The following is a 25,483-nucleotide window of genomic DNA, read 5'->3' on the forward strand; positions in this document are numbered from 1 at the left end:
GGCGCTTGTACCTGGGGCTGGCACCAGCCCCGCTCCCCCCTGCTGCTGGTCCCAGAGTCCGGAGCCGGCCCCTATTGCTCAGCACTGTCGGTGGGTGCGAGTGGCGGCTGCTGGCCCTGATTGTCCCTTAGCACTTCTCCACCTCCCCCTGTTCCTGAGAGGCGATCGAGGCCAGCAGCCGCCTCTCGCACCCGCTGCCAGCGCCAGCCCCGCTCGCATCTACAGCTGGCGCCACCGCTTGCACCCGCTGCTGGCGCCCGGTGCCAGTCCTGATCACTTGGCACCATCAGTGGCTGCCGGCCCCAATCACCCCTGAGGGCTTCTCTATTTCCCTGAGCTCTTGAGGGGTGATCGGGGCAGCAGCCACCACTGGCACCCACTGATGGCACTGGTCCCACTTGCACCGCTGCTGGTGCCAGCCCCAATGGCTCTGCACCATCAGAGGGTGCAAATGGAGCCGGTGCCGTCCGCGCATGGGAGCAGCAGCAGTGGGAGTAGGGCTGCCAGCGGAGAGGGGAACAGGGCCTTGGCAGGAGGGGCTGGGCAGGGGTGCAGAGGATGGGCCGAGACCCGCCCCTGTGCCCACCGCAGCCTCGTGGCCCACAGTTCCTTTCGAGGTACATGAATTCGTGCACTGGGCCCCTAGCTCATTATATGTGTGCTTATAAAATTTCTGTGTTAAGTAGGAAAGAATAACAAAAGGAATTAATTGTAAGTCAGGTCGTCCCAGCACATCAGGGCCCATGGAAAGACTGTTTGGCCTTGGTAGTCATACAGCCAGGTAGAAAGGGGCAGCAATTCCATGGCATTAGTGGTCACACACAATGAGCAAGAAAGCAACAGTCAGCAGTGTGTCTGCAACACGCTGAGCTAGTCACACAGCCGAGAGAGGAAAACCAAGCACTCAGACTCACTCTCTCATGTCCCAGGAGATGAAACCTCTACATGGTCCAAGTACATATGAGTAATAAGGAACATATTCATTTCCCATAATGCTAATGACCTGTCAATGCATCACCATGGCAACGGGTCCTGAGTGTGAATCACCCTGAAACCACCTACTCCTGTGACCTAAGAATCACCCACATCCTCTCTCCTTAGCTATTCCGAAAAGGATTCTCTCTCCTTTGGATCTGAGAGATAGCCCGGCCAGGGGAGGAGGAGGGGGAGGGCTGCTGGGCACTGTCTCTCCTGCCAGCATTTCCCTCTTCTCTCCTGTAACCACACTCTCTAGACCATGAGCTTCCACTGCGACACTCACTCCCTGACTCTCACTGGGCACGTGTGATCCCTTCACGGGAGCTGATTTCAGAGGGCAGCCTTCACAACAGAAATGCCCATTCACAGGGCTGGAGCTGGACCCAGTGACTGCGGAGGAGGAGACGGGAAGGGCACGGGGCAAGTATCTATTGACACAGCTGTCAGGACACTGAGATTCCCGGGCCTTGAATCTGCTACCAGGGCCCCAGGGACACCAAGGGACTGCTGGTTGTGACTTTTGTAGGCAGTCCCTCCAAAACGGAGCAAATGAAGACCCAGCTCGCCACCCCAACAAACATACTGGTTAAGAGCTCAGGCTTTGAACCCAGGCTTACCCAGCTCTTCCGCCACATTGGGCATGTTCCTTAAGAGACCTAAACCTCAATTTCCCCTTCTATAAAATGGGGAGAATATAATCTAACTCTCTGGGCATTCTCTCAATAAAGAAGAACAACACTAACAAGTCACAGGTTAACAAGTGCTCAGTACCTGCCAGGCACTCTCTATGCATCTCGCTGCACAGTCACACACACACACACACACACACACACACAGATGCAGTTAACATTCGCATTTTACAAGAAACTTTCCCCAGCATCACCCAGCTAATAGGAAGCAGGAGTCTGATCCCACTCAACGTCAATGTTATACAAAGGATATAGAGAGTAATTAACAGTGCCCAGTGAGTACGAGGTGCTTAATAAATGCCTCTTCTTTCCTGGCCCCTTACTTCATCCTCCCCTGGGCTGTCCCGGGGGAAGGACTATAATGAAGAGTTAGACAAGGCGAGATTCATGGAGGTTCAGAAGGAAGAGGCTCAATGCCAAGCTCTTAATACATACTCTTCAGAGCAAATAAATTTTGGCTTCTCCTCCAGTTAATACCTAAGCCCTCAAATTTTTTTTCCAACTCCATAATTTCCTTCTCTGGAACCTATACAAAATCCCGAAATGACTTTCAAAAAGCCAGAAAGTCAGCAATACTAAATAGCTTTAAAGTTGCAGGTGAAATGAAGTCACCGCTACAACGTGGTGACTTGGTTTCCTAGAAGAACACTGGATTGAAAGCCCATCTCTCCACCCGGCCCTGGCGTTACTGAGCTGGGTGATCCTGGGCAAAGCACCTGCCTTCCCTGTCTCTCCTCTTTAAAAACTGGTTAAGCCCTAGCTGGTTTGGCTCAGTGGATAGAGCATCAGCCTGCGGACTGAAGGGCCCCGGGTTCGATTCCGGTCAAAGGCACATGCCTGGGTTGTGGGTTTAATCCCCAATAGGGGTTGTGCAGGAGGCAGCCAATCAATGATTCTCTCTCATCATTGATGTTTCTATCTCTCTCCTCCCTATCCCTTCCTCTCTGAAATCAATAAAATGATCTTTAAAAAAAAATAAAAGTTGGTTAATACAAAGATAACAATCCTGCTCTTGCCTTGCTTAGAGCTGCTGAGAGAATTGTGTGAGGAATGTATGTGAAAATACTTCACAAATGATGAAGCACTATACAAGCGTGGGCGATGATCAGTATGATTCCAAAGCTTATCAGGTTTGCTAAGGAAATTCTTGAACAAGAAAAATTAGAGCCTAAATCCGAGGTGAGCGGCAGGCGGGGCTGAGGAGAGCCAGGTGGCAAAGAAAAACTAGCTGTCAGAGCTCATGTTCAGCGCTGGCAGTTAACCTTCCATCCGTTTTATAAGGCCAGGAAGTAGCCATATTTTTAATTAAGTGTCGACGGTAGGCTCAGCAACATAAAATGTAATGGCAGGGAAGACACACCAGCTTAAAGAAACAGCGTCTTACCTCTCCTTCTAAGAAAGATATCTTTTCCAAAAGCTGCAATATTAAGAGCTGCTTCTGCTGCACCTTTTTCTTTAATGATTCAATCTGGAAAGAGAACAAATTGAAGATTGTTAGTCAAAATTACAGAACTGTACAGGTAAATCCGCTGGAAGAGACGCCTTTGGTTTTCATTTAAACAAGACCTATCCATTGGTTCTGTGTGTTCCAAGGAACGGCATGAACATGAGAAGCTCCGTGAAAAGGGAATTCCGTGCCCAGGTAAGCCTGGGACATCAGACGTGATTTTGGAGTCGTGTGTCATTAGGTGTGTGTAACCTAACCTAGTCACACTGATTTTGCCGCGTAACCCTTATTACCATCCCACGGAACTTGCTTTGGGAAATGCAGATACGAGTCTACATAAAATAATTCCTCAGTTTAAATATATGAGGTTCCCAGCATGTCAAACAATCAGCTCTGTTATTCCTGTCAGTGCTTCCTATTTGCTCAACCAGGTGTCAAAAATTTTGGTCTGGGGAAAGGGCAACTGTCACTCAAACTGCTAATGAAGCTCAGAGGACTGGGGGCTCCTGTGGCCTGGGGTGAGGAGGAAGGCTCCCTAAAGAGACGGGCTGGAGCTGGGCTTTCGCCTTTGCTTTTTGATACATATATTCTCTCTCGGACTCCTCTTTGTTCTTCTTAAACATATCATGTCTCCATAGACAAAACCACAGATGCCCTAAAGCATGAACCAGGGTACTGTGTACCAGGGCGTGACTCAGAAACTAGTGGGAATAGCGTGCAGGTTCATTCAGTAACTCATGATTTTGAAGAATGCACTAATTTTCAAACAATCTTGTATATTGAATTTGAACATTTCCAAAGTTGTTTTTAAAGTCCCTCTCAATGCAAAATGACACAATTCCTATAAAAAGTATAAAAATATAATTGCATCTACCCTTTGACTCAACAATTTGATTCTTTTCTCTTTTTTGTTAATCCTTACTGAGGATATTTTTTCCAGATCTTTTAGAGAGAGTGGAAGAGAGAGAGAAAGACAGAAAGACACATCGATGTGTTAGGGAAGGGAGGAGGGAGGGAGTGGGGAGGTGGGAGGGAGAGAGAGAGAGACAGAGAGAGAGAGAGAGAAACATCGATGTGAGAGAAACACATGGATTGGTTGCCTCCCACACACACCCAAACAGTGGCCTGGATCAAACTTGTAACCCAGGTATGTGCCCTTGACCAGAATAAACCTGTGACCCTTCCGTGTGTGGTCCAACACTCTAACCACAGAACACACCAGCCAGGGCAGCAATTCCATTTCTAAAAATAGATTTTGAAGACATATTGGCCAAAATATGAAATGACTTGAACAGGATTTTGTTTAGAAAACAAAACTCTATCAATAAGTGGCTGGTTAAATAAACCGTGGTGCATCTTAGCACTGAATGTCTATCTAACCTAAGAAAAATGAAGATCTCTAAAACATTGATCTGGTGTATTATAAGGAATACATGGTCTGCTAGCATTGGTGTAAAATAGGTGAGGATATATGAGCGCAAACATATTTGCAAAAAGACATACTGCAAAGATAAAAAAAAATCTGAATTATTAAAAAATAGTTGCCATAGGGAAGGGGAGAAAATTAGATAGAGGACACAGAAGAAAGACTTTTCTGATAAAACTATATCAATAGGTTTAATTTTGAAAGCATATTTTACAGATTCAAAAAATAAAACTAAACCAAAATGGACAAAATAAGTGAACCCTAAAACCTGAAAACAAACTGAAATAAAGGAACTTAACTGTATATTAAATTGGTGAAAATAATACTTCAAGCATTTTAACAAGATAATTTGACTATATTTTTTAGTGAAATGTATTCTAAAGATAAACAGAATTGCAAAAAAACACACCTCTCATTCACTAGGGAAATTGTTAGTAGTAATATCTGTATTGTTATTTTTAAATTAATATATTGTTAAACATCCTATATAATAGAGAGCTATATAATAAAGAGCTAATATGCTAGTTAGACTGAACAGCAGAATGATTGTCTGGACGACCTTCCAGACGAAGTCGGGGCTGCAAGGGCCAAGCCTCTTGCACGAATTCCGTGCATTGGGCTGCCAGTATTTTATATTTGGAATCAAGACTTTAGTGTAAGAGAAAGAAATACAAGTATGAAATCAAAGAAGTAAAAAGAGTTTTATTAAATTTGAAATAAAAATATCAGTAGGAACACATAATCTTTTATTTTCTTTTGTTAAATATGCATTTCCTAACTTTTTCCATGGAGAAAACTTAGGAACAATAACAACAAACACATAATATATGCAGATTCTGGTCTCTAAATACCATTCCTCACCAAAAGGACACAGGACATCTCGAAGGAGTGGCCCTCTTTACGGGGCAAAAAATATTAAATGAACCCAAACACCTTGTTATGCTTGAAAACATGGACATGAAAGGTTTTCCCTGGGCCAAGGTTGGGACAATTTGAGCATCAAAAAGAATAATGAATGGAATTGAATGGAATATATATATTTAAAGAGAAAGATGCAAATTGACCATACCTTCATGACGCCCACCAGCCAATCAGGAGTGAGTATGCAAATTAACCCAACAAAGATGGGTTAATTTGCGTACACAGGCACCAAGCAGTGTTCTGCACTGCCCAAGCCACTCCAGACCTCTGGGCAGCATGGGAAGGTGGAAAGGCGGCTCCAGGCCCGAGTGAAGGTGGTGCCAGCAGCCAGGGGAAGGAAGGCCCATTCTTGCACAAACTCTTCGAGCATTGGGCCTCTACTGTGTGTGTGTGTGTGTGTGTGTGTGTGTGTGTGTGTATAATGATTCTTCAGAAACAAAACAGCAACTACTCATTGGACACCATTGGAAGTGAAAGGGCACACACCCTTATTTACAAACTTGGCAATTTAGAGGAAAGAATAAAGCATTTATCCTGCCTTTCTTATACAAACTGCATTTTGAGATGACTAAAAAGTCCTAGTCTATGAGGGGAAAAGTTGTACTTTTCAGAAGAATTCCAGTTAATAAATGGGTTAAAAATAATAATTTAAAAAAAAAAACAGAAAAAGAATAAATGAGAAAATCACCATTGTGTAATCCCCATGAAACAACTGACTCGAGCAACCACCATGAACAGATGAAAGTGTGAGGGGCAAAGCTGTCGAGGAGCTTTACAACTGCTTCAGGCTGCCACCATCTGAATCCATGATCAACTTTGGCCTCATTAAAAGTGGGACAACCACACACTGCGTGTTCTAAAATGATGCAAAATGAATCACAGAGCACCACTGTGAAGTATTCTTGCCTCCCCTCACACACAAGAAGTTGAAACTGAATCTAGGAGAGCTTCTAGAGCAAATAAGGGAAGAAAAAGACAAATCCAGAATGTGGGAACCTTTATAGGACAACCAACTCCATGTCCCTGGTGGGGGTGAAACTGGCAGGGGGCGGGGGGTGTAAAGGAGGGCAGCAGGCTATAGATTAAAACACTTTAGAAACATAACAACCAAATGTAATGGACCTTCTCTGTGTGCTGATTGGAACAAAGCATCAGTAAAAGACATTTTAAAGATATTTCAAAAAATATTATCACAGATGGGTTTATTCAATGATACCCAGGAATTATCATTAATTTTGTTAAGTGTGACGATGGTATTATGATAATATAAGAAAAAGTCCACATGTTTTAGAGATGCATGGTGAAGTATATAAGAAACATATGCAGAATGTCTGGGATTTGCTTTAAAATAATTACATGAAGGGGGGAGGAAAAGAAGAGACACATAAAGCAACTACAGCCACATTTTACTATTTGTGGAATCTGGGTAGTGAGTCTAGAGCACTTCATTGATTATTCTCTGTCCTAAGTGCATTTGACATTTTCATTATAAAATATTTTAAATTCCACCCAGTGTCAAAAAATATAAACCTCCAACATGAAAGCAAACCTTACAAAATAGAATATACGAAACACACTTAAGAAAAACGTACAATGTTGATAACTAAAGAACTTAATAATTTCAAACAGTAATGAGGTACCCTTGAATACCTATTAAATTTGCTCCAAACTACTGACTAAAGAAATCAGTGTTGGAAGGGGTGGGAGGGACAGCTCCTCTCATGTGTTGCAGGTGGCATTGTAAATTAGAATGACCCTTTGGGCAATTTAGCAATAAATATTAAGAGCCATAAAGCTGTTCGTACCCTTTGACCCACTAATCCCACTCCTGGGAATTTATCCTAAGGATATAACTCAGATGTAGGAAAAAAAAAGTTATAAATACAAAGATGTTCTTGCTCCTATTACTTATAATAGAGAAAATGGAAATAACCTTAATGTCCAGCACTAACGGAACGGGTAATAAATTACGGGGTATCAACTGGACGGAATATATTACACCAACACGAAAAACTAATATATTGCAAAATGGGAACGTGTTTATCAAAAGCCCAGAGGGGGAGAAAAACAAAAGTTTGCAACGACGGAAGTAAAAGCTGGAAGAGAAGTTAGATAAACTAAACCAGTCTGGGGTTGGGGTAGGATTATGGGCAAAACAAAAAACTTATGTTTATATTTCCTTCAATGTTTGTAGGAAAATTTTTCAAAAATCATCCTTATAATAGTGTTCCTTTTTCATTCCTTCCTTTAGAGTTTAAGGTTTTTAAGAGTTGACTTTTTAAATCTTAAATGATAGGTAAAATGGTCCTGAAATGAACTAAAATGTTCCAGGAAGGCCAGAGGTGATATGTCATCAAATAACATAAAATAACATAGAGAGTAACTTCACACACACACACACACACACACACACACGTTTCACTGTCTCTGAAGTAATCAGAGGGGTTTGTGAGTCAAGAGAAGCAAGGGGTGTGGTAAGGGCACCCTAATGATCAGCTCATGGGAGCATTTTCATTAAAAAAGGAAACTCAAGGCAAGATGCCATCTGCAGAGAGCTGAGGGGAGAATTCTGAGCATTCCAAGGGGCGAGAGGGTTGGTTCTAAAGAGGCCCCTCGTTCTCGGGAGAAAGGACAGGCTTCGGGAGGATTTGGGGTGCTCAGGCTTCTGCGCAGGCTCATAAGCGATGTGCCCTTGTGCTGAATGAGAGCTGTGTGTGCACATGTCCTTTCAGCCTTGAGCGTTTCTTACAGAAGCATCTTGTGCAGTATCTTCGGTGACCAGGGTCTGCTTGTTCAGATTAGGAAAGAAGGGCAGTAAGGCTGGCAGGCGGGGCGTGGCTGGCCCCTTCTGCCCTACGGGTGCCAACTGTGAATCCCTGCTTAGTCTGCCCTGGAGCCTGCCCCTTGGAGCACATCCCAGGCCCTCTCCCACATGAGAAGGTAACGCTTCTAAAATAAGCTGACTTGCATGTTTCTGGGTCTGATAACATAACAACTGACTTCCAAATATGGCTCTTTAGCCACAATGGCTCAATCACACCTTTGTGTGGAAAACGGTGTTATTTTTGACTGCCGACTGCAAAGAGCTTTGAAATATTGTCTCACAAAGCACCTAGCATACCGTAAACACTCAAAACATTAGCTACAACTACCGCATTACTGCAATTTCTCCCTCTTAGACTGTGAGCTCCTTGAGAGTAAAGACCTTGGTCACCTTTACATTCTCAGACAATGAATGAATGAATCAATGAATCCATCCACCCATCTCTGAACAGTCCATCCTAGACTTCTGGGGAGGAACTGTCTGGAACAGGCTTGGAGAACTTGATGAACCCAGGTGAGCATGTTCCCAAAAGAACCCCTCAAAATCAGGGGCCGCTCAAAATCCAGGGTGCTGTGCAGCTTGTAAGTGAAATCCATGTGGTACCTTTGCCCTCACTTTCTGACATGCTTAAGCTTACAAATTTGACCTTCAACAGGTTGATGTGCCTCGTGGAGTAGCATTTAGATCCACCTGTCACGAGGTGGCGGTAAATATTCAAACTTCCTCGCAGGGCATCAAGCCCTCTGCTGTGGTCCCACTATTTCTCCCCAGTTTCGTTTCTTGCCTGTCCTGTCTCACAATGAATCCTACAGAAAAGCACTCCATCCTCAACACTCCATGGACACAGAATGGCCCTACCTCCATCCCTCTGCACAGGCTGGTGCCACACTCCCTCCCCTACCCCACTAGGAAACCTCCCTCTCTCATGAAGAACTCAACAGTCACCTCTCACCTGTCTTCCCAAGTTCCTCAGGCTGGCCTTGTGTCTCCTCTTCTGTTCTCCCTCAGCTCTCCCAGCAAACCCTTTAGGACAGTGGTGGGCAACCCCTGGCACTCGTGCCAAACATGGCACGCCAGTACTTTTGCTGGCACACGAAACCCTCTCTTATAATCTTCCATTTACAATAGTGAATCTTTGTTCTCAGTGATGAATTTTATTAAGTCTCATAATAGGAGTAGCCTGACGGATGAAAGTAGTAGCTCGTGCATATCTCTGAAGGTCACGAAATAGAAATCTGATGTAAAATCTCTGTCATCAGTGATGCAGCAGCAAAAGTCCCACTGATTAACATGTATACATTAAAAAACAAATGTATTTTTCATCATTATATACTGTGTTTTTGTCGCTCGAATGTATTTTCTTATTTCTTCAAGGTTCTTCACATACATACACCTTAGGAGATATCAAGTAGGCGTAACATGTTCTAAAAAAATTAGGGTTGGCACGCAGAAGAATTTTGAGTCAGAGATTTTGCTGGTTTTGGCACGCACTCACAAAAAGGTTGCCCACCCCTGCTTTAGGACAATCACTGCCATTTACCACCCTTTACTCACATCTTGCCCTTGCACGAGACAGCAAGCCCACCTAGCACAAATGTCCAGTGTGTCAATTATCTCATAGGAAAGAGCAGTTCTCCGAGGAGATGAAATCACCCTTATCAATCCACACGTCTTTATAAACTGCTTTGGAAATAGATTGCTAGTGAAAGGATTCCTCCTAATTTGTTTCAAAAAGAGCTTATGTGTCAACCAGATCAAAATGAAATTGTACAAAAATTGAGTGAAGCCCTGTTATGTATGGATCCATACAACCCTGGAGGTTTTTTCCATTAGTGACAGATGCGAAGGAGACAGGTTGTTTTGTGTTAGGACGACAGAACGTGATGCAGGCCTGTAATTAGAACTGTGAGAATGGCACCCAATTGTGCAAGACTCGTGAAACATTAACTCCATATTGAGGTGGGGGATGTGGACAGAAATGAAGAAATATAAGAAATAGCAGCAGCAGATAAGTATTAAATGCTAGATAGCACTTGATATGGTTTTTAAAGAAATTGTGCCTGGGATGCTTTCTCTTACCAGCTGGTGACTGATAACATGCACGTATCTGGAAAATGCCTTACATAAAACAGGAAACACACTGAATGGAGTACGATACTAGGAGTTACGTTATTTTTCGTTGTTTGTTTGTTTACTAATAAGTTTATGATATTGTTTATTTTCTTTGATATTTATTTTATTTTGTTTTCATCCTAATTTTTTAAAAAATATTTATTGAATTTATTGAGGTGATATTGGTTAATAAAATTATATAGGTTCCAGGTGTACAATTCTACAACGTATCATCTGTATATTGTATTGTGTATTCACCACCCCAAGTCATCTCCTATCACCATTTATCCTCCTTTTACCCTCTTCTGCCATTTTCATTTTAATTTCAGGAAAAGCCCACAGGTGCTTTTATTGGAAACCGGGGTATGAGGGCGGTGCGTGGTGGTAGGAAGTTCCCAGCCTCTATCAGCAACACTCCTGCCTTTTCACTCCTCCTGGGCCCTCACTTAGACACACTTCCTGCTTTAAACCGCGCTGCTAAAGAAACAAATCCTTTTCCCACTGCTAGGCAGATCAAAGAAGAAGTGCCACCCGAAGCTTCTCATCAGAATGAGATCATCAGGGTTCTGAATTCTAGGTCAAAGTAAAGCAATAGGACACTTCATGGTGAGTCCCTGTAGACTTTCCACAGGACATTATAAGCTGTGAGATGACTTGAAAATTTCACAAGAAAATAACTCGAGGATCCCCATTACTGTTTCAAAACACCTAGAGGTCCAGTGAACCAGGGAACTGACCAGGGCAGGGACGGGACGGGACTGGCAGGAACCTTCCAGAGCGCACTCAGGCTTCAGCGCCTTCTCCCTCGGCTTCCTCTTGTCCTGACAGGGCCTCGTTTTCCGAACCCCTTGTGATCTGGCAAAGGGTTGTCTCCATTTCCCTCAACCAAACAGGAAGCACGCGGGACCCTCCTGCACCCTCCATGAAAAATGGGGATAGTCCGCACTTTACACTCGTTCTCCTGAAAAGGCATGTGTGTTTTTAAATTTTTCCTACAGTTCCTCTTAATCCTATTTTACAAGTCTTGTGACATTGTCATTTCACAGTAATGCGTTTTAAAGTGCACCCTCCTCCATAAAAACGACCGCAGTAAGAATTTTAAAAATTACAAACCAGGTGTGCCTGGACTGCCCCCCTCCACCTCCATACGGCACCACCGGAATCCGGCCAGCACTAATGAGGCCTGAAAGGACAGTTTTAAAAGGACAAGGAAAATGGTACATTATCTCATTTTGGGGGGAGTGAAGGAAATGAATTAAGGCCACAACAAAATGAAACTGAAAAATTGCTAAACGAAGCTCTGAGTGGGGAAAATGAAAAATCAATGAAGGGACGGAGGGAAAAAGGAACATTTTTCATCTTCATGAGCTTGATTGGGTTTGCAGAAATTCATTTTCAATTAATGTGTCTTGTGGCATTCAGCCAGGCCGGATATGAACAGGGCACATATTTTAATCAATTTTTTTCTATTAAGTTTGAAGTTATATATAATAATAGAACTATACCATTCAAAAGGATCAGTTGAAACTGGCTTCCGAGGTAAAATAATCTGATTTGGTTTGATTTCTATCTTATATTAACGATAACTCAACTTCTCTTGGAGAAGAGCAATCTGAGTCTCCTGGCGCCGAAACGTGACTGGGCTGTATACACATCCGGGAAGGATGAGTAAACTGGCCCTGCCACCTGCATGCATTCACGGGGAAGGAAGAAAGAGGGGTGCACTGGGTCCCAGGGCTCTTGCTGGGCTAGCTCATTATTCTTGGAAACAACCCGAAGAGAAGTCATCCCCAAAGAGGAGGAAACTGAGGTTCCTAGAGTCGCATCATCGCTCGTTCCTCAACAGTCACCTGTGATCACCTCTGCGGTGGACCCAGTGTCAGGTGCTGAGCGAGGAAGACTTGTCTCCACCTTCACAGAGAAAACATCCCAGGGAGGAAGGCAGGCAGTAGATGGAGAAAGAAATGCAAACGTGAGTGCAATAAAGCGAGCAGGCAGAGGGATGTTTGGTACCCCCGAATACGGAATGCACCTGCCGGCTGCGGATGGGGAGAGGAAAAGGTTCAGACCACAGGGCTAACGGCCCGCTCACCCCAGCTTGCCGGGACTTTCCAGGCTTTAGCACCGGAATTCTCACGTGTCAGGAACTTCTCGGTCGCAGGCTTGAAGCTGGCAGACCTGAGATCCAAACCCACATCCTCTGAAGCCAAGGCCCTTTCATTCGCACCACACTGATGTCCAGAGGGGAGCCTCCATCATCTCTGGGTGACAACCTATCGCTGTGATGCTGCCCAGAAAGGAGGCAAAGCTGGGAAGAAATTCTGGGGCCCTAAGTCTTGAAGGCTGTTCTTTCTCTTCTGTGGCTTTAGAGGAGGAAGGCGGGATGGAGAAGAGGGTGCTCTAAGCGTCTCTGTCCCTGTGCTTTCCTCAGTAGATGCAGGAGCAGGGGCAAAAGACCACACGCCGACCAGGAATATCCAGGGAAAGAATCACTGGAGATAAATGCAATGCAATATGTATCTGGAAGTACCCAGCTCCACACCTGGAGCTAAAAAATAAAAGTTCCTCAGAAAGCCAAGAGACATATGAAAAAATGCTCAAAGTCACTAATCATCTGAGAGATGCAAATCAAAACGACAATGAGATATCACCTCACACCTGTCAGAAGGGAGGGTGGATGGGAAGAGATCAACCAGTGAACTTGTATGCATATATGCATAACCCATGGACACAGGCAATGGGGTGGTGAAGGCCTGGGGGAAGGGGGACAGGAGCAGGCTGGAAGAGATTAATGAGGGGAAAAGGAGGACCTATGTAATACTTTCAACAATAAAGATTTAAAAAATAAAATAAAAGTTCCTAAAGTTCAAGGGCCCTGAATATGGGCCCTCACCTGCACTAGCTTCCCTCGCTCCTCCCCCTCCCCCCAATGGCCCAGCCCCCCCTAAAGAGCCATCAGGAAATGAGAGTAAAGCAAATAGGACACTCTTGGCTTGGTGCTGATAACCCACCACAACTGGCCTCAACCCACATTTCCAGCCTCTTCATTGGGATTCCCTCCCACAGTCCAGTCAAACTAGATTAGTGCTCCCTGAACTCACCCTGCACTTACTGGTCTCCATGTTTTCGGTTTTTGTTTATTCCATATCTTGTCTAGCATGTCCTTTTCCACCCACTCAAACCCAGCCTAGAAATTTCCAATCCATCCTGCAAGACTGGGTCAAATATCACCTCCTCCCTAAAGACTCCCGCCCACACTGGAGTTAGTGAGCACGCATTCTACCAGTCCCTCCTCACAGCCACCTCTGGAGCAGGCGCTGTTTCATCATTTTCATTTTGTCGATAAGGAAACAGTGTTGGGAAGAATGAGTAATTCACTAAAGAAATAAAGCCCACCCAGGAAGAGAAGCAGGACACAAACTCAGATTTCATTTATTACTCGACATCTGTGAGCTTAACTGCTGTTGTCTCAGGTCCTGTGCCTCGGCACCCGGATCATACCCCTGCATACGACATCACACTCTGCCTTGAGTTCTCACAGGTTTTAACATCAACCAGAAAGCCCTTTGAGGGCACAATCGGACCTGCTCATCACCCGCATCCCCACTCCTGACCCCAGGACTGGGTTTCCCCGCAGACTTTAGCACAAAGGCAGGAGTGCAGAAATATTTTTTAATGTATATTTTTTATTGATTTCAGAGAGGAAGGGAGAGGGAGCGAGAGGTAGAAAGATCAATGATTGGCTGCCTCCTGCAAGCCCCACACTGGGGATCGAGCCCACAACCCAGGCCCTGACCGGGTATTGAACAGTGACCTCCTGGTTCATAGCTCAACGGCTCAATCACTGAGCCACGCCGGCTGGGCGAGAACAGAAGTGTTTAAAGACCGTGGCACAAGGGAAACATCTCCATTGATAGAGGTGGCATGAAAAAAAATCAGTGGGGCAAGGATGGACCATCCAATTCCGGGGATTGAGCCCACAACCCAGGCCCTGACCGGGTATTGAACAGTGACCTCCTGGTTCATAGCTCAACGGCTCAATCACTGAGCCACGCCGGCTGGGCGAGAACAGAAGTGTTTAAAGACCGTGGCACAAGGGAAACATCTCCATTGATAGAGGTGGCATGAAAAAAAATCAGTGGGGCAAGGATGGACCATCCAATTAATGCTGTTAGAGAAACAAGCTTTCCATGATCTCCCACTTCCCCCGCCCCCACCCCCAAATGGAGCCCTATTCACATCACATATACAAGAAATAAATTCCACAGGGATTATTATTTATTTGTTCAATAAATATTTATTGAGCTTCTCCTCTGGGTCAGTGACTTTTTCAGGTTTAGAGATACAGCTATGAACAAAACAGTCAAAGCCACTGCCCTTGGGGAGCTTACATTCTAGTGGAGGGAAACAGACAACAAATAAATAAACAAAACAGGTAAGTGTAGGATGTATTACAAGATATTAGGCTAGATAGGTATGGAGAAAAAGGAAGAGAAGGTATGAGTGGGTGGGTGGGGGCTGTAATTAAGGACCTAGAGATAAAAACAGACCTCTGAAACTATTATAAACATATCCTTATGACAAACAAACAAGACACACAGCACAGCACAAAAAACTGGTAACTTTTTACAATAACAAAATTAAAGACATGTATATTACACCAGACACCATAAACAAACAAAACACACTGACTGGGAGAAGATAATGGCATAAAAATATTTTTTGATAAATGATGAATATTGATAGTATTCAGAGTTCCTACAAATCAAGAGGGAAAAAAGATAAACAACCAAAGAGAAAAATAAACAAAGACATGAACAGCCAACTCATAGACACGAAGCCTGAATGGTCAATAAGCTTGTGAAGACACTCAACCTTGCCAGTCGCAATGAGTAGTAATCAGGCTGATGCAAATTAAAACCCAAACAAAGAGAAACTATTTCACAAATGGCAAAAATTATAGTCCAACAGAGCCAGGAGGTGTGAGGGTGTGGAGAAATCCACCTTCTCATACGTGATGGGCGGAAGTGTATGTTTGCTTTGGAGATCCACGGGCAGTACCTGGTAAAGGTGAAATTGTGCCAACCCCAGGCTCTGGCAATTCCTCCTCTAAGTACATTCCCCAATTGGAGAAGCACAGAGACATGTTTGGTATTGTTTGTAAAAAAATGAAAATTTGGAAAAATGCTTCAAGTCTATCATTAGGATACAGTATCCTATATTTACATAGTGGAATATTAGAGAGCCATTAAAATGAATAATTTAGATCTATATGTAACATCAGAAACAAAATTAGGAAAAGAACTTGCAAAAATATACAATAAATTTTACTTATTTATATATTATAAATAAAAATGTACATACATCTTTTATCAATAAATTAAGCCATACGCTGATAATAGACACATATATAGTTAGTAAAAGCATTGACACATGGTCTGCATAGAGATCAAATTGCCTTTGAGGAGGGAGGGAGGGGGGATAAGGAAAAAGATCAGAATTGGAGAGGGATAAAAAGAAAAACTCCCCTTTGTACCGTTTTCTTTTATTTAGAAAAATCTGAAATATATGCCAAAATGTTAACATTTGTCAATTCTAGAGGAGAGTACCAGGGTTTTTGTTTTAATAATTCTCTGTAATTTTCTGCATTTAAAACTTTTCCCCCCAGTTAAAAAAAATATAAGCAGCAAAGGATGAATGCTAGTTTTGGAGTCAACGAACCCGACATCAACATCTTTTGCTAAGTGATGGATGGCTACTTATTTTTGAAGACACTAAGTCTCAGCTTCCTATGCCAAAAAAAAAAATGGGCTAATAATACCTTCCCTAGAGGTTTAGTGTGTGTGGGACTGTGAGGTCTACACGCATAGCCTTGAAACCTGAGAAACATCTAGTAGGTGGTAGCCACTTGGACAGGAGCACAGCCTCACACACTCTCTTAGGGGAAGGTCCTGGGGACCTGGTCTTTAAGAAATATTGCAGAGCCAACTAGAAACAATCTCAACAGAGAGAAAGTGGTTCACTGACATCGACAAAAAAAAGACCTCCTCCCTTGAAAGGACAATTTGTATGGTGAATACATGTATCGGTACATGTCATACAGTGAGAGTGCAGTAATCCTTTCAACAATGCATCGAAGGAAAGGCTCACGCACTTAAGAGCTTTCTGATACCTTCTAAAAACCACATTTTAGATAAAGTATCTAAGATTTTTAAAGTAAAGACATGAGTAATACAACATTAAACACTAGGATCTGAAACTATAACATTTTAATTTACTATAAATACATTCTGCATCAAATTTCTGAGTAGCACCTATTTTGGGTGGAAGCCTGAGTGACCATGAGACAAAACTGTAGCCTTAAGAGCCGAAAGCTAATGATCCAGTTAAGGGGAGGAGCATGGGTGGGGTGCAGCAGAATGTGAACACCTAACTCAGGTGTGACAGCCAATAAGTCAAGTTCACACCATATCGCAATCCTGGCAGCAAAGTGTGACCTGTTTCTGAGTAGCACCTATTTTGGGTGGAAGCCTGAGTGACCATGAGACAAAACTGTAGCCTTAAGAGCCGAAAGCTAATGATCCAGTTAAGGGGAGGAGCATGGGTGGGGTGCAGCAGAATGTGAACACCTAACTCAGGTGTGACAGCCAATAAGTCAAGTTCACACCATATCGCAATCCTGGCAGCAAAGTGTGACCTGACCTGATGTCTGTCACCCACAAGAGGGAAGAAGCTCCACGGGCAGGAGGACAGCACACGGTTCTGGGAGAAAGGCTCACCGGGATGACCCACTTTCTCTACAAGTCATGACATTTCGTTTCCTTTTTCTTTCTTTCTTTTTTTTTTCTTTTCTTTCTTTCTTTCTTTTTTTTTTTATTATTTTTGAAACTGGGTAATGAATCTATGCCACTAGAACAAATGCCAGGAACTTTTCCACCAGAGACTTAGAAAAACATGAGAGGAGGAAGGCATGGAACCCTATAAACAGTGTAGGTTACAACGCTAGAGTGACATCTGGGTCAGCAAATCTCAAATTTGACTCAAATCTCCCTAGCAGAAGTCTGAGCTCCCAGCAGAGTGTCTGGGGACCTGCCCTGAAACAGGATACAAAGGTAGGTTAACTGCATTAACAGTTCATTACTAATCCGGAAATTTATTCACCTGCTTCCTTTCCCGTCCACTGCTTACTTGCTTAAGCTGGACAGAAGCATCTCAATGAAAGACCGAAGGCAACTATTGACAAGAAAGCATCTACCTGTCCACCTTGTTGTGGTGGGAGTGGACAACTACCCAACATCCAATTGACGCTGTCCCCTTAATGAACTCACTCCATTAACCCAGGCTACTAGCATAGGTGGGCTAATACCACCCACTGGTTATTATTACCACCACCACTGCTGCTGCTACTACTAACTAGATTTAAGCAACACTACATGTTGATGAGAGACCAGCACCCCATACAAATAAAGCAGCATGAAGCATATTTCACTTCAATATATTTCAGCCGAATACATGTCTCTCATCATCAGATATACTTCTCCTTTTCATGAAGTTAGTCCAACTGTCTATTCAGGCAAAACGCCTGTGGTGATAGAAGCCAACCCAACTCTCCTTAAACCAACAGGAAGAGTGCTAAGTTGACTAGTGCTGTTGATCTCCACTCAGAGAGGACATCCGCTGGGCCACCACTCACAGATAAATAAAAGCCAGCTACGTGGACACTCGGCTGCTTCTGTATTTTCTGGGGTGTGATCTGGTGGCAGCATTGGAATTCTTCAAGCCCACTTCCCGTCTCCTTAGCAGGGTCCTCGGCAGCTTCTCCATACGAGGGCTCCATTCTCCAGGACCTGACGACCAGCCTCCACCTGGCACTTTCCAAATTATATTTAGGACTATTTTTCATCATGTCTCCTTCTTTGATGTCTAGGAACCCAAGTTTCTAAAAACTGGTCTGTGGATCTTTGAGCCCTCTTGACTCTGCAGTGTGGGGCTGTACAAGTTGACGTTACAGTATGTGGTGTTTCCACAAATAAGAGCCCCACATGGTCAAGTGTTCCTTTTAATAGCGTGTCCTTCCTGTTTTGCTCATCGGCTCATCAGATACATGCCACCTCTTCCCAGCAGAGAGTGCAAGCGTTCTTCTAATCACGAACAATACAGGGAATCGCTTCCAACCCAGGGCGGGCTACCATTTATCATCTTCCAAAGAGCCGGAGACTAAATCTGGAGAAGAGCTCGTGGGACATGATCTGGAAACAGGTGAATGGGGTGGGTTAGGGTTGCGGGCTCAGTGCTATGGCTCCTTCCCCTGCCCCCATGTGGCTAATTGTCAGTGTTGGAGATTACATGGAACCCTCCAAACACAGGGCACTTGGCAAAAATGCACTTTTGTGTTGTACACTTCAGCACAGCACAGGATAATTTCAAAATAAATTGCTAATAAGTGGCTGATCCATTTAAAATAGGAGATTCTCGGGATGTAGAGAATTGATTTTTTTAAATTGCTTTGTGGATAGCCCTGGCCAGTGTAGCTCAGTCCGTTAGGCAACGTCCCGTGCACCAAAATGTTGCCAGCTCGATTCCCGGTCAGGGCACATGCCAGGGCTACAGGCTCGATCCCCACTAGCGGGCATGTGGGAGGCAGTTGATCAATGTTTCACTCTGATAGAGATGTTTCTCTCTCTTCCTCTTCCTTCCCCTCGCTCTAAAAATCAATAACAATTATTTAAAAAATGTGCTTTGTGTATAAATATTCTACTCAAAGGACAGATGGCTAAGCCAGAACGCAGCACGAAGCACAGGAGGAGGAAGAAGGTACCCCAAGATCCATAAGACTCCCAAGGAGAGAAGGGCAGTCCTGCATAATGCTCAAAAAATCAACCCAGCGGCTTTTGCTTTTAATCCATTTAACTTTACCTTTGGTGTTCACAGCAAGGACCCACCCATCAGTAGTAGTAGTAGTAGTAGTAGTAATAATAATAATAATAATAATAATAGCAGCTAATATTTATTGGGTATTTCCTATGTTACAATGAATATGCTGTATTTTCTATACAGCTGATCCTTTAACAACACAGATTTGAACTGTACAATTCCACTTATATGCAGATTTTTTTCAATAAATACTTAAAATATAGTTTCTCCTTATAATTTTCTTAATAACATTTTCTCTTCTCTAGCTTCATTTATTATAAGAGTACAGTATATAATGTACAAAATATGTGTTAATCAATTGTTTATGTTATAGGTAGGACTTCCAGGCAACAGTAGGCTATTAGTAGTTAAGTTTTGGGGGAGTCAAAAGTTATACACGAATTTTGGACTGCATAGGGTAACCCACGTGTTGTCAAGAATCAACTGCATATCACCTCATTTAACTCTTACAAAATCCTCTCGGATAGATACTGTTATTAACCTTGTTTTACAGACAAGAAACTAATAACTTTTTGAAGGTCCCACAACTAGTCAATGCAAGCATGTCTGCTTCTAGAAAGTCCATGCTCATCTCCAGTCTAGGTACCTTTCCCTATAAACCCATAAAGTTGACTCCTTCCTCTAACTTACTTCCCCCAGTCTCTAATGCAGGGGGTGTATACAGATTCGGGGCCTGGGAGGTAAGTTATGGGGACTTGAAAAAATAAAAGAGAAGCCCAGCTTTGCTGGCTGGCTCAAGAGCCAGAAACTAGTAACTCAAACCTCAACTCCCCAAAGAGTTACTCATCATCTATTCTTCCTCATCCATTTTGTCTCCTCAAAAAACTTATAGAGTTATAACAAGAAATTCACTCTTTAAAAGGCTAAAGGATAATAATCAAATACTTTCAAAACCATTTCTGAAGAACTGCAAAAATGTTCTGCCCTGTCTTGCACTTGAGACAAGGTCATTGTTAATACTACGACTTCAACAAGGTATCGTGTTCTTTTCTTTCTAAGGGAAGCCAGTGTGGCCAAAAGTAAGGTCTTCTGTGTAGACAGAAGTGAGTAATTTAAACCAAGGCAAGGCCGTACATGTGCACACACAAGCACTGCGGGAAGAGGATCCATGTGAACCACTTTCGGTCTCTGTTAGTGGTAGTTCTCGGCTTCCACTGGAATTGGATTCTGTCCCTTTAAGTCTCTATTATCTGTTTAACAAGTGTGCCTAAATATACCTGCCTTAGTAACAACTTCTCTCTAGATGGCCACGGATAGCCTCTGGGAAGTTTTATTACCTGGACACCACCAGGCCAGCAGAGCTATTAAGAGTGAGCCATCACCCTAACCAGTGGTCGGCAAACTCATTAGTCAACAGAGCCAAATATCAACAGTACAACGACTGAAATTTCTTTTGAGAGCCAAATTTTTTAAACTTAAACTATATAGGTAGATACATTGTTATTAACTTAATTAGGGTCCTCCTAAGGCTTAGGAAGAGCCACACTCAAGGGGCCAAAGAGCCGCACGTGGCTCGCGAGCCGCAGTTTGCCGACCACGGCCCTAACCAGTTTGGCTCAGTGGATAGAGCGTCAGCCCGTGGACTGAAGGGTCCCAGGTTTGATTCCAGTCAAGGGCATGTACCTTGGTTGTGGGCACATCCCCAATGGGGGGAGTGCAGGAGGCAGCTGATCGATGTTTCTCTCTCATCAATGTTTCTAACTCTCTATCCCTCTCCCTTCTTCTCTATAAAAAAATCAGTAAAATATATTTTTTAAAAAAAGAGTGAGCTGTCTATGTGGGGCTTTCTAGATGGAGCTGTCTAGACGGGGCTGATAGGGCTTCAGACGGTCACACACTTGGACCAGCCTCCCACTTCAGTGCTCCTGGTCCCTGCTGACCCGTCTCTCGCACTTTCTTCCCTTGAGCCCTTCCTACCAGCTTCACTGCCACCTTCTCACCGCAGGCACAACAGCTCCTGAGGGAGGCTGGCTAAATGCACTGATGACCTGAAAACCCAGCATGGAAACGCATGCTACTGTTGTAAGAACCCGGAACATCGGTTGCATACTGGAATCTTGTGGGGCTTAAAAACCAACCAAAAATACCCCCAATCGCCAGTCCCTCCCTCCTACTCCCATCTGCTGGGTTCTGGAATTTTTTAAGGCTTCCCTGTGATTCTAATGCACTGCCTGCATGGAGAGCCACTAACAAGAAAATCGATTCCTTGCACCTGTGCACTCATTAAACATCTAAATTATACAAGGCGGTCGGGGGTGCAATTGCTTCTGCAAAGGAAAACTCAGGAAAAATGCCTTCTCTGGAACTCTTCAGACACTTGCATTTCACCCATCACAAACACAATGGGAAATTAGAAGGCCATGATGAAACAGAAGGATGCCCATGATTGAGGCGGAAAAGGTAAAGGAACTCTTATTAAATTACCGTGTATTCAGCTGAACAATATCATTGCCCATTGGCAAAAATGTACGTCTAACCCTTTTCGAGGGCAAATAAGAACTTGTTTTTTCCTCCAGCTAATTTCCCCTTGGCAGAAAAACCGCTTTGGTTGGCAGGAGACTGGGCCTTGGTGAGCACAGGGAAATAGGTGGGAATGACCCTCTGAAGGGCCAGCTAAAGTCTTAACACTTAAAGATGTGTCAAGGTTCCACCCTGCCCTTTGCTCCTCCCTGGGCCCCGGGTTCCTTTCAGGGAAAGGTCAGGAATGCAGCCTGACTGAGGCACGGGACCTGCCCCAGGGGGGCTTTTCCACAGAAGCAGGACACCCCAGCAGGAGGGCTGCTCTGGAGCTGAGATGACAGGATGACACCGCTGGGGAGATGCAGAACCACACCTGCGCCTCCCCACCTGCCCCAGCCCTGCGTGGAGAGTGCTGGCGGGTAGCTGGTGGGCGGAGGGATGAGTGAATTTCCCCCGCAAGAGCTATTTCTTTCAGTCCCTCTATATTTTCTGGCAAACCTTCGAAGTCTAAGGAGCACATGTAGAGCTAGTTCTCTTTTCTTTTCGTCAGAGTTAGAACCAGTTAGAAGAAGGAGTGATGGAGGGAGACACCAGTCCCTGACATCCACCCCAATAAAGATCTAGTCTGTGAGGGTCTTTGGTCCCACACTTCACACAAGATTCTTCAAGTTGCCTTTTTCCAATGAACTTGGCCCCACAGATATATATTAATCTTTCATTTCTAAAAGGCGCATTCTGCTCTTTTCTTACATGGGCAAGTCCTTACTGAGACATACTGTCCCACACAATGGAAATCAATTACTGAGCTATGGATTACAAAACGTAGGCTGGGTATTTTTTTGTTTGTTTTTTGTTGTTTTTATGTATTTTTTTTATCAGTTATGTTTTATTCAGATTGTTATTGTTAAGAAATTGCACTGTACTGAGGTGGAAGGAAATACATTGCCTAACAATTTAAGATTCCAAGGACCTCATGGATGATTGGAGCTGGGGAAAGAAGCACATCATTTTAATAAACGGAGTTTCTTCATAGACACTGGGACGAAAATGACACCAACAATGGATGGAGACTAGATTCAGCCGTTGGTGAATGTGAAGCTACCACACTGACAAGCTTTCAGACTTCCTGGGAGGGAAGGAAAAGGGACCCTGACATTTGCTGCCTCTGTTTCTAGGTCAAATTGTCTTAATATCCGGAGTTCATGGATAAAAATATATTTCTCTTCTAAAGTCAGAGTTCAAGATTCCACAAGTAACTGATTCAGTGGTCCAGGTCTCTGTTTTGCTTTGTTTTTAATCCTCACCCAAGAATATGCCTTTCACTGATTCTAGAGAGAGAAGTGAGAGAGAAAAAACATCGATTGGTTGCTTCATGCACATGCACTGACCCTGTGGTGCACAGGACAACACTCTGACCACTGAGCACACTGTCCAGGCAGTAGTCTGAGTTTTTTAAAATTTGGTGCAAATGCCCTGAAGTGATTTAGTTATAATTTTGCCGATTTTGGTCATTGGGCAAAGTAATGATAATGCTGTGATCATAACAACAGGCCCAGCCTAGTAAACAATAGAAAATTATTTATAAGGAGCTTCTATCTCGATTTCTTATGTCATAAGGGACGCATCCATGGTGAAAGGCTAAATACCTTCCAGGACAGCAAATATTAGAAACTAGAGGCCCGGTGCATGAATTTGTACACCAGTGGGGTCCCTCAGGCTGGCCTGCTGGATCGGGCCAAAACTGGCTCTCCAACATCCCCTGAGGAGTCCCGGATTGCAAGAAGGTGCAGGCCAGGCCGAGGGACCCCACTGGTGCACAACTGGGGCTGGGGAGGGATGTGGGAGGTTGGCCAGCCAGGGAGGGACTGTGAGAGGGTTCCAGCGTGTATGCGGCCTGTCTTGCTTAGTCCCAACTGGTCAGACTCCAGCAGAAAGCTAACCTACCTGTCAACTGTCTGCCCCCTGCTGGTCAGTGCACATCATAGCGAGCAGTTGAGCAGCCTTAGCATATCATTAGCATTTTACGCTTTGATTGGTTGAACAGATGACCGGATGACCCGACACTTAGCATATTAGGCTTTTATTATATAGGATGTTTTCCTTATGTTGAACCAAGAGCTGAAATTTGCCTTTCGTAAGTGCCACCCAGTGGTTCCAGCCTGGCCTTGCATGGTGATACAAAACAGGTATATTCCCTCTTCTCAATGGCCGTTATCTAAGATGTTAATTCAGCTCTTATGTCCGGCTCCCTTGGCCATCTCTTCCCCAAAGCCTTCAACCATTCCCTGAATTTCCAGAGTTCTCACCTCCTTTCCAACCTGATCCTGCTCTTCTGAATGTGCTCATTTGTCAATATTCCCTTTTCCAAGTTTCTAACTTAAAAAAAATTCACATAAACGGCTACAGCAATTAAAATTCTAAGCCATCCCTTTGTTGTAAAGTTAACACAGTGTACTAGACACATTAATTCTTACTACTTGACTTAGATGTTTACATTTAGAATTAAAAGCCTCTTTCTCTCTCTAAGTCTCCATCCACTGCTGAAATCCAGCAGGTCCCTGAGTGAGGCTCCCTCTGACGGTGCCATCCTAAATTTCAGCCTGTGATCTCACTCCAGTGCCTGGGTCTCACCAACCACATCATCGGGACGTAGGGAAGCTCATTTGGGAGACAGACAATCACAGGCAGAAAGGCAGGACATGGACAGTGATCTTTATATACTTCCTTATGTTCATATATAGATATTCACCCACTCCATTCCCTTCAAAATGGTATGTTCCAGAAGTAAATTAGAAAACAGCAAATCCTAAACTTCTTTGAAAATGTCTTTTTAAAAAGTATCTCTTGATTTTGGTACCAATCATAAACATTACAAATAATAACTGTATCAGAAGCCAACCAGTCTGAGGTTTTAGTCACTGGTTCTCTAATATTAGATACGAGATCAGTACAGAGCACCACCCTGTGGTGAGGAGGGGGAACTGCAGCGTTCCACAAGAAGGAGCCACAGGTGGGAAATGAGAACAGCCCTGCCCTAGACTTCAGGTCAGACACAGAAAAGCTATGCTCTGACAGCCATGGCTCCCCGAGATGCTAACTGTGACAACACGATGCTCTTCCTGGGGAAACACACTGCTGACAATCTAGTGTGCCACCGGGCAGGATCCACCACCGCTGACGCGGGCAGTGCTCCTGCTCAGGTGAGCAAAGGGGCGGCGAAGGTGCGTGTGGGAGCCTCGTCTGAGCATTGGCTGTCCGTTCTTCTATTCTACTGCTTCCGAGGCTGGCACAGGAGCCAATATAATACGCACAGGACTCAACTCCATGTGACTGGATTCCTCGTTTGGGAAGCAAATTTTATCTAACGTATATGTTTATCCTACACACAAGAAAAAACAAAGTGTCCCCCCCAAATCTCAAACTCCCCAACTTTAAGCCCATGCCACTAATATCTCCAGCCGTTTACAGTTTATACTTTTAAACTTCTATTTGTGCCATGTGTGTAAACAATGTATTAGAAGTAGATATACTTTTAATTTCAGTAAATCAATAATAAAAGAAATAACTTTTCAGAGTAGTGCTTTATATAAGGGGAAAAACTTTTTTTTCCATTTTTTTCACTGCCATCCACATATTTAACTAAATTGAACCACTTTCTTTTCTTTGCAAGTTAGAGAATTAGACTCTAGAGA

General features: G+C 43.8%; 1 protein-coding gene and 1 long non-coding RNA gene across 2 annotated transcripts in view; both read right to left on the reverse strand.

The window, feature by feature from the left end:
* MYZAP (myocardial zonula adherens protein) overlaps window positions 1-25,483 on the reverse strand; it is a 114,006-nt gene that overhangs the window by 35,653 nt on the left and 52,870 nt on the right. The window contains exon 12 of the mRNA XM_015564977.1: window positions 3,052-3,135. Coding sequence (XP_015420463.1) covers window positions 3,052-3,135 — 84 coding nt within the window. The remainder of the gene's footprint in view (window positions 1-3,051; window positions 3,136-25,483) is intronic.
* On the reverse strand, window positions 14,675-17,091 carry LOC107183310. Its single transcript, XR_001514092.1, has 2 exons — window positions 16,912-17,091; window positions 14,675-16,711 (listed from the first exon to the last, which is right to left on the reverse strand). It is a non-coding gene; the product is annotated as an uncharacterized LOC107183310 (long non-coding RNA).

This window comes from Myotis davidii, unplaced genomic scaffold (assembly GCF_000327345.1).
Source record: "Myotis davidii unplaced genomic scaffold, ASM32734v1 scaffold441, whole genome shotgun sequence".
NCBI classification, from domain to species: domain Eukaryota; kingdom Metazoa; phylum Chordata; class Mammalia; order Chiroptera; family Vespertilionidae; genus Myotis; species Myotis davidii.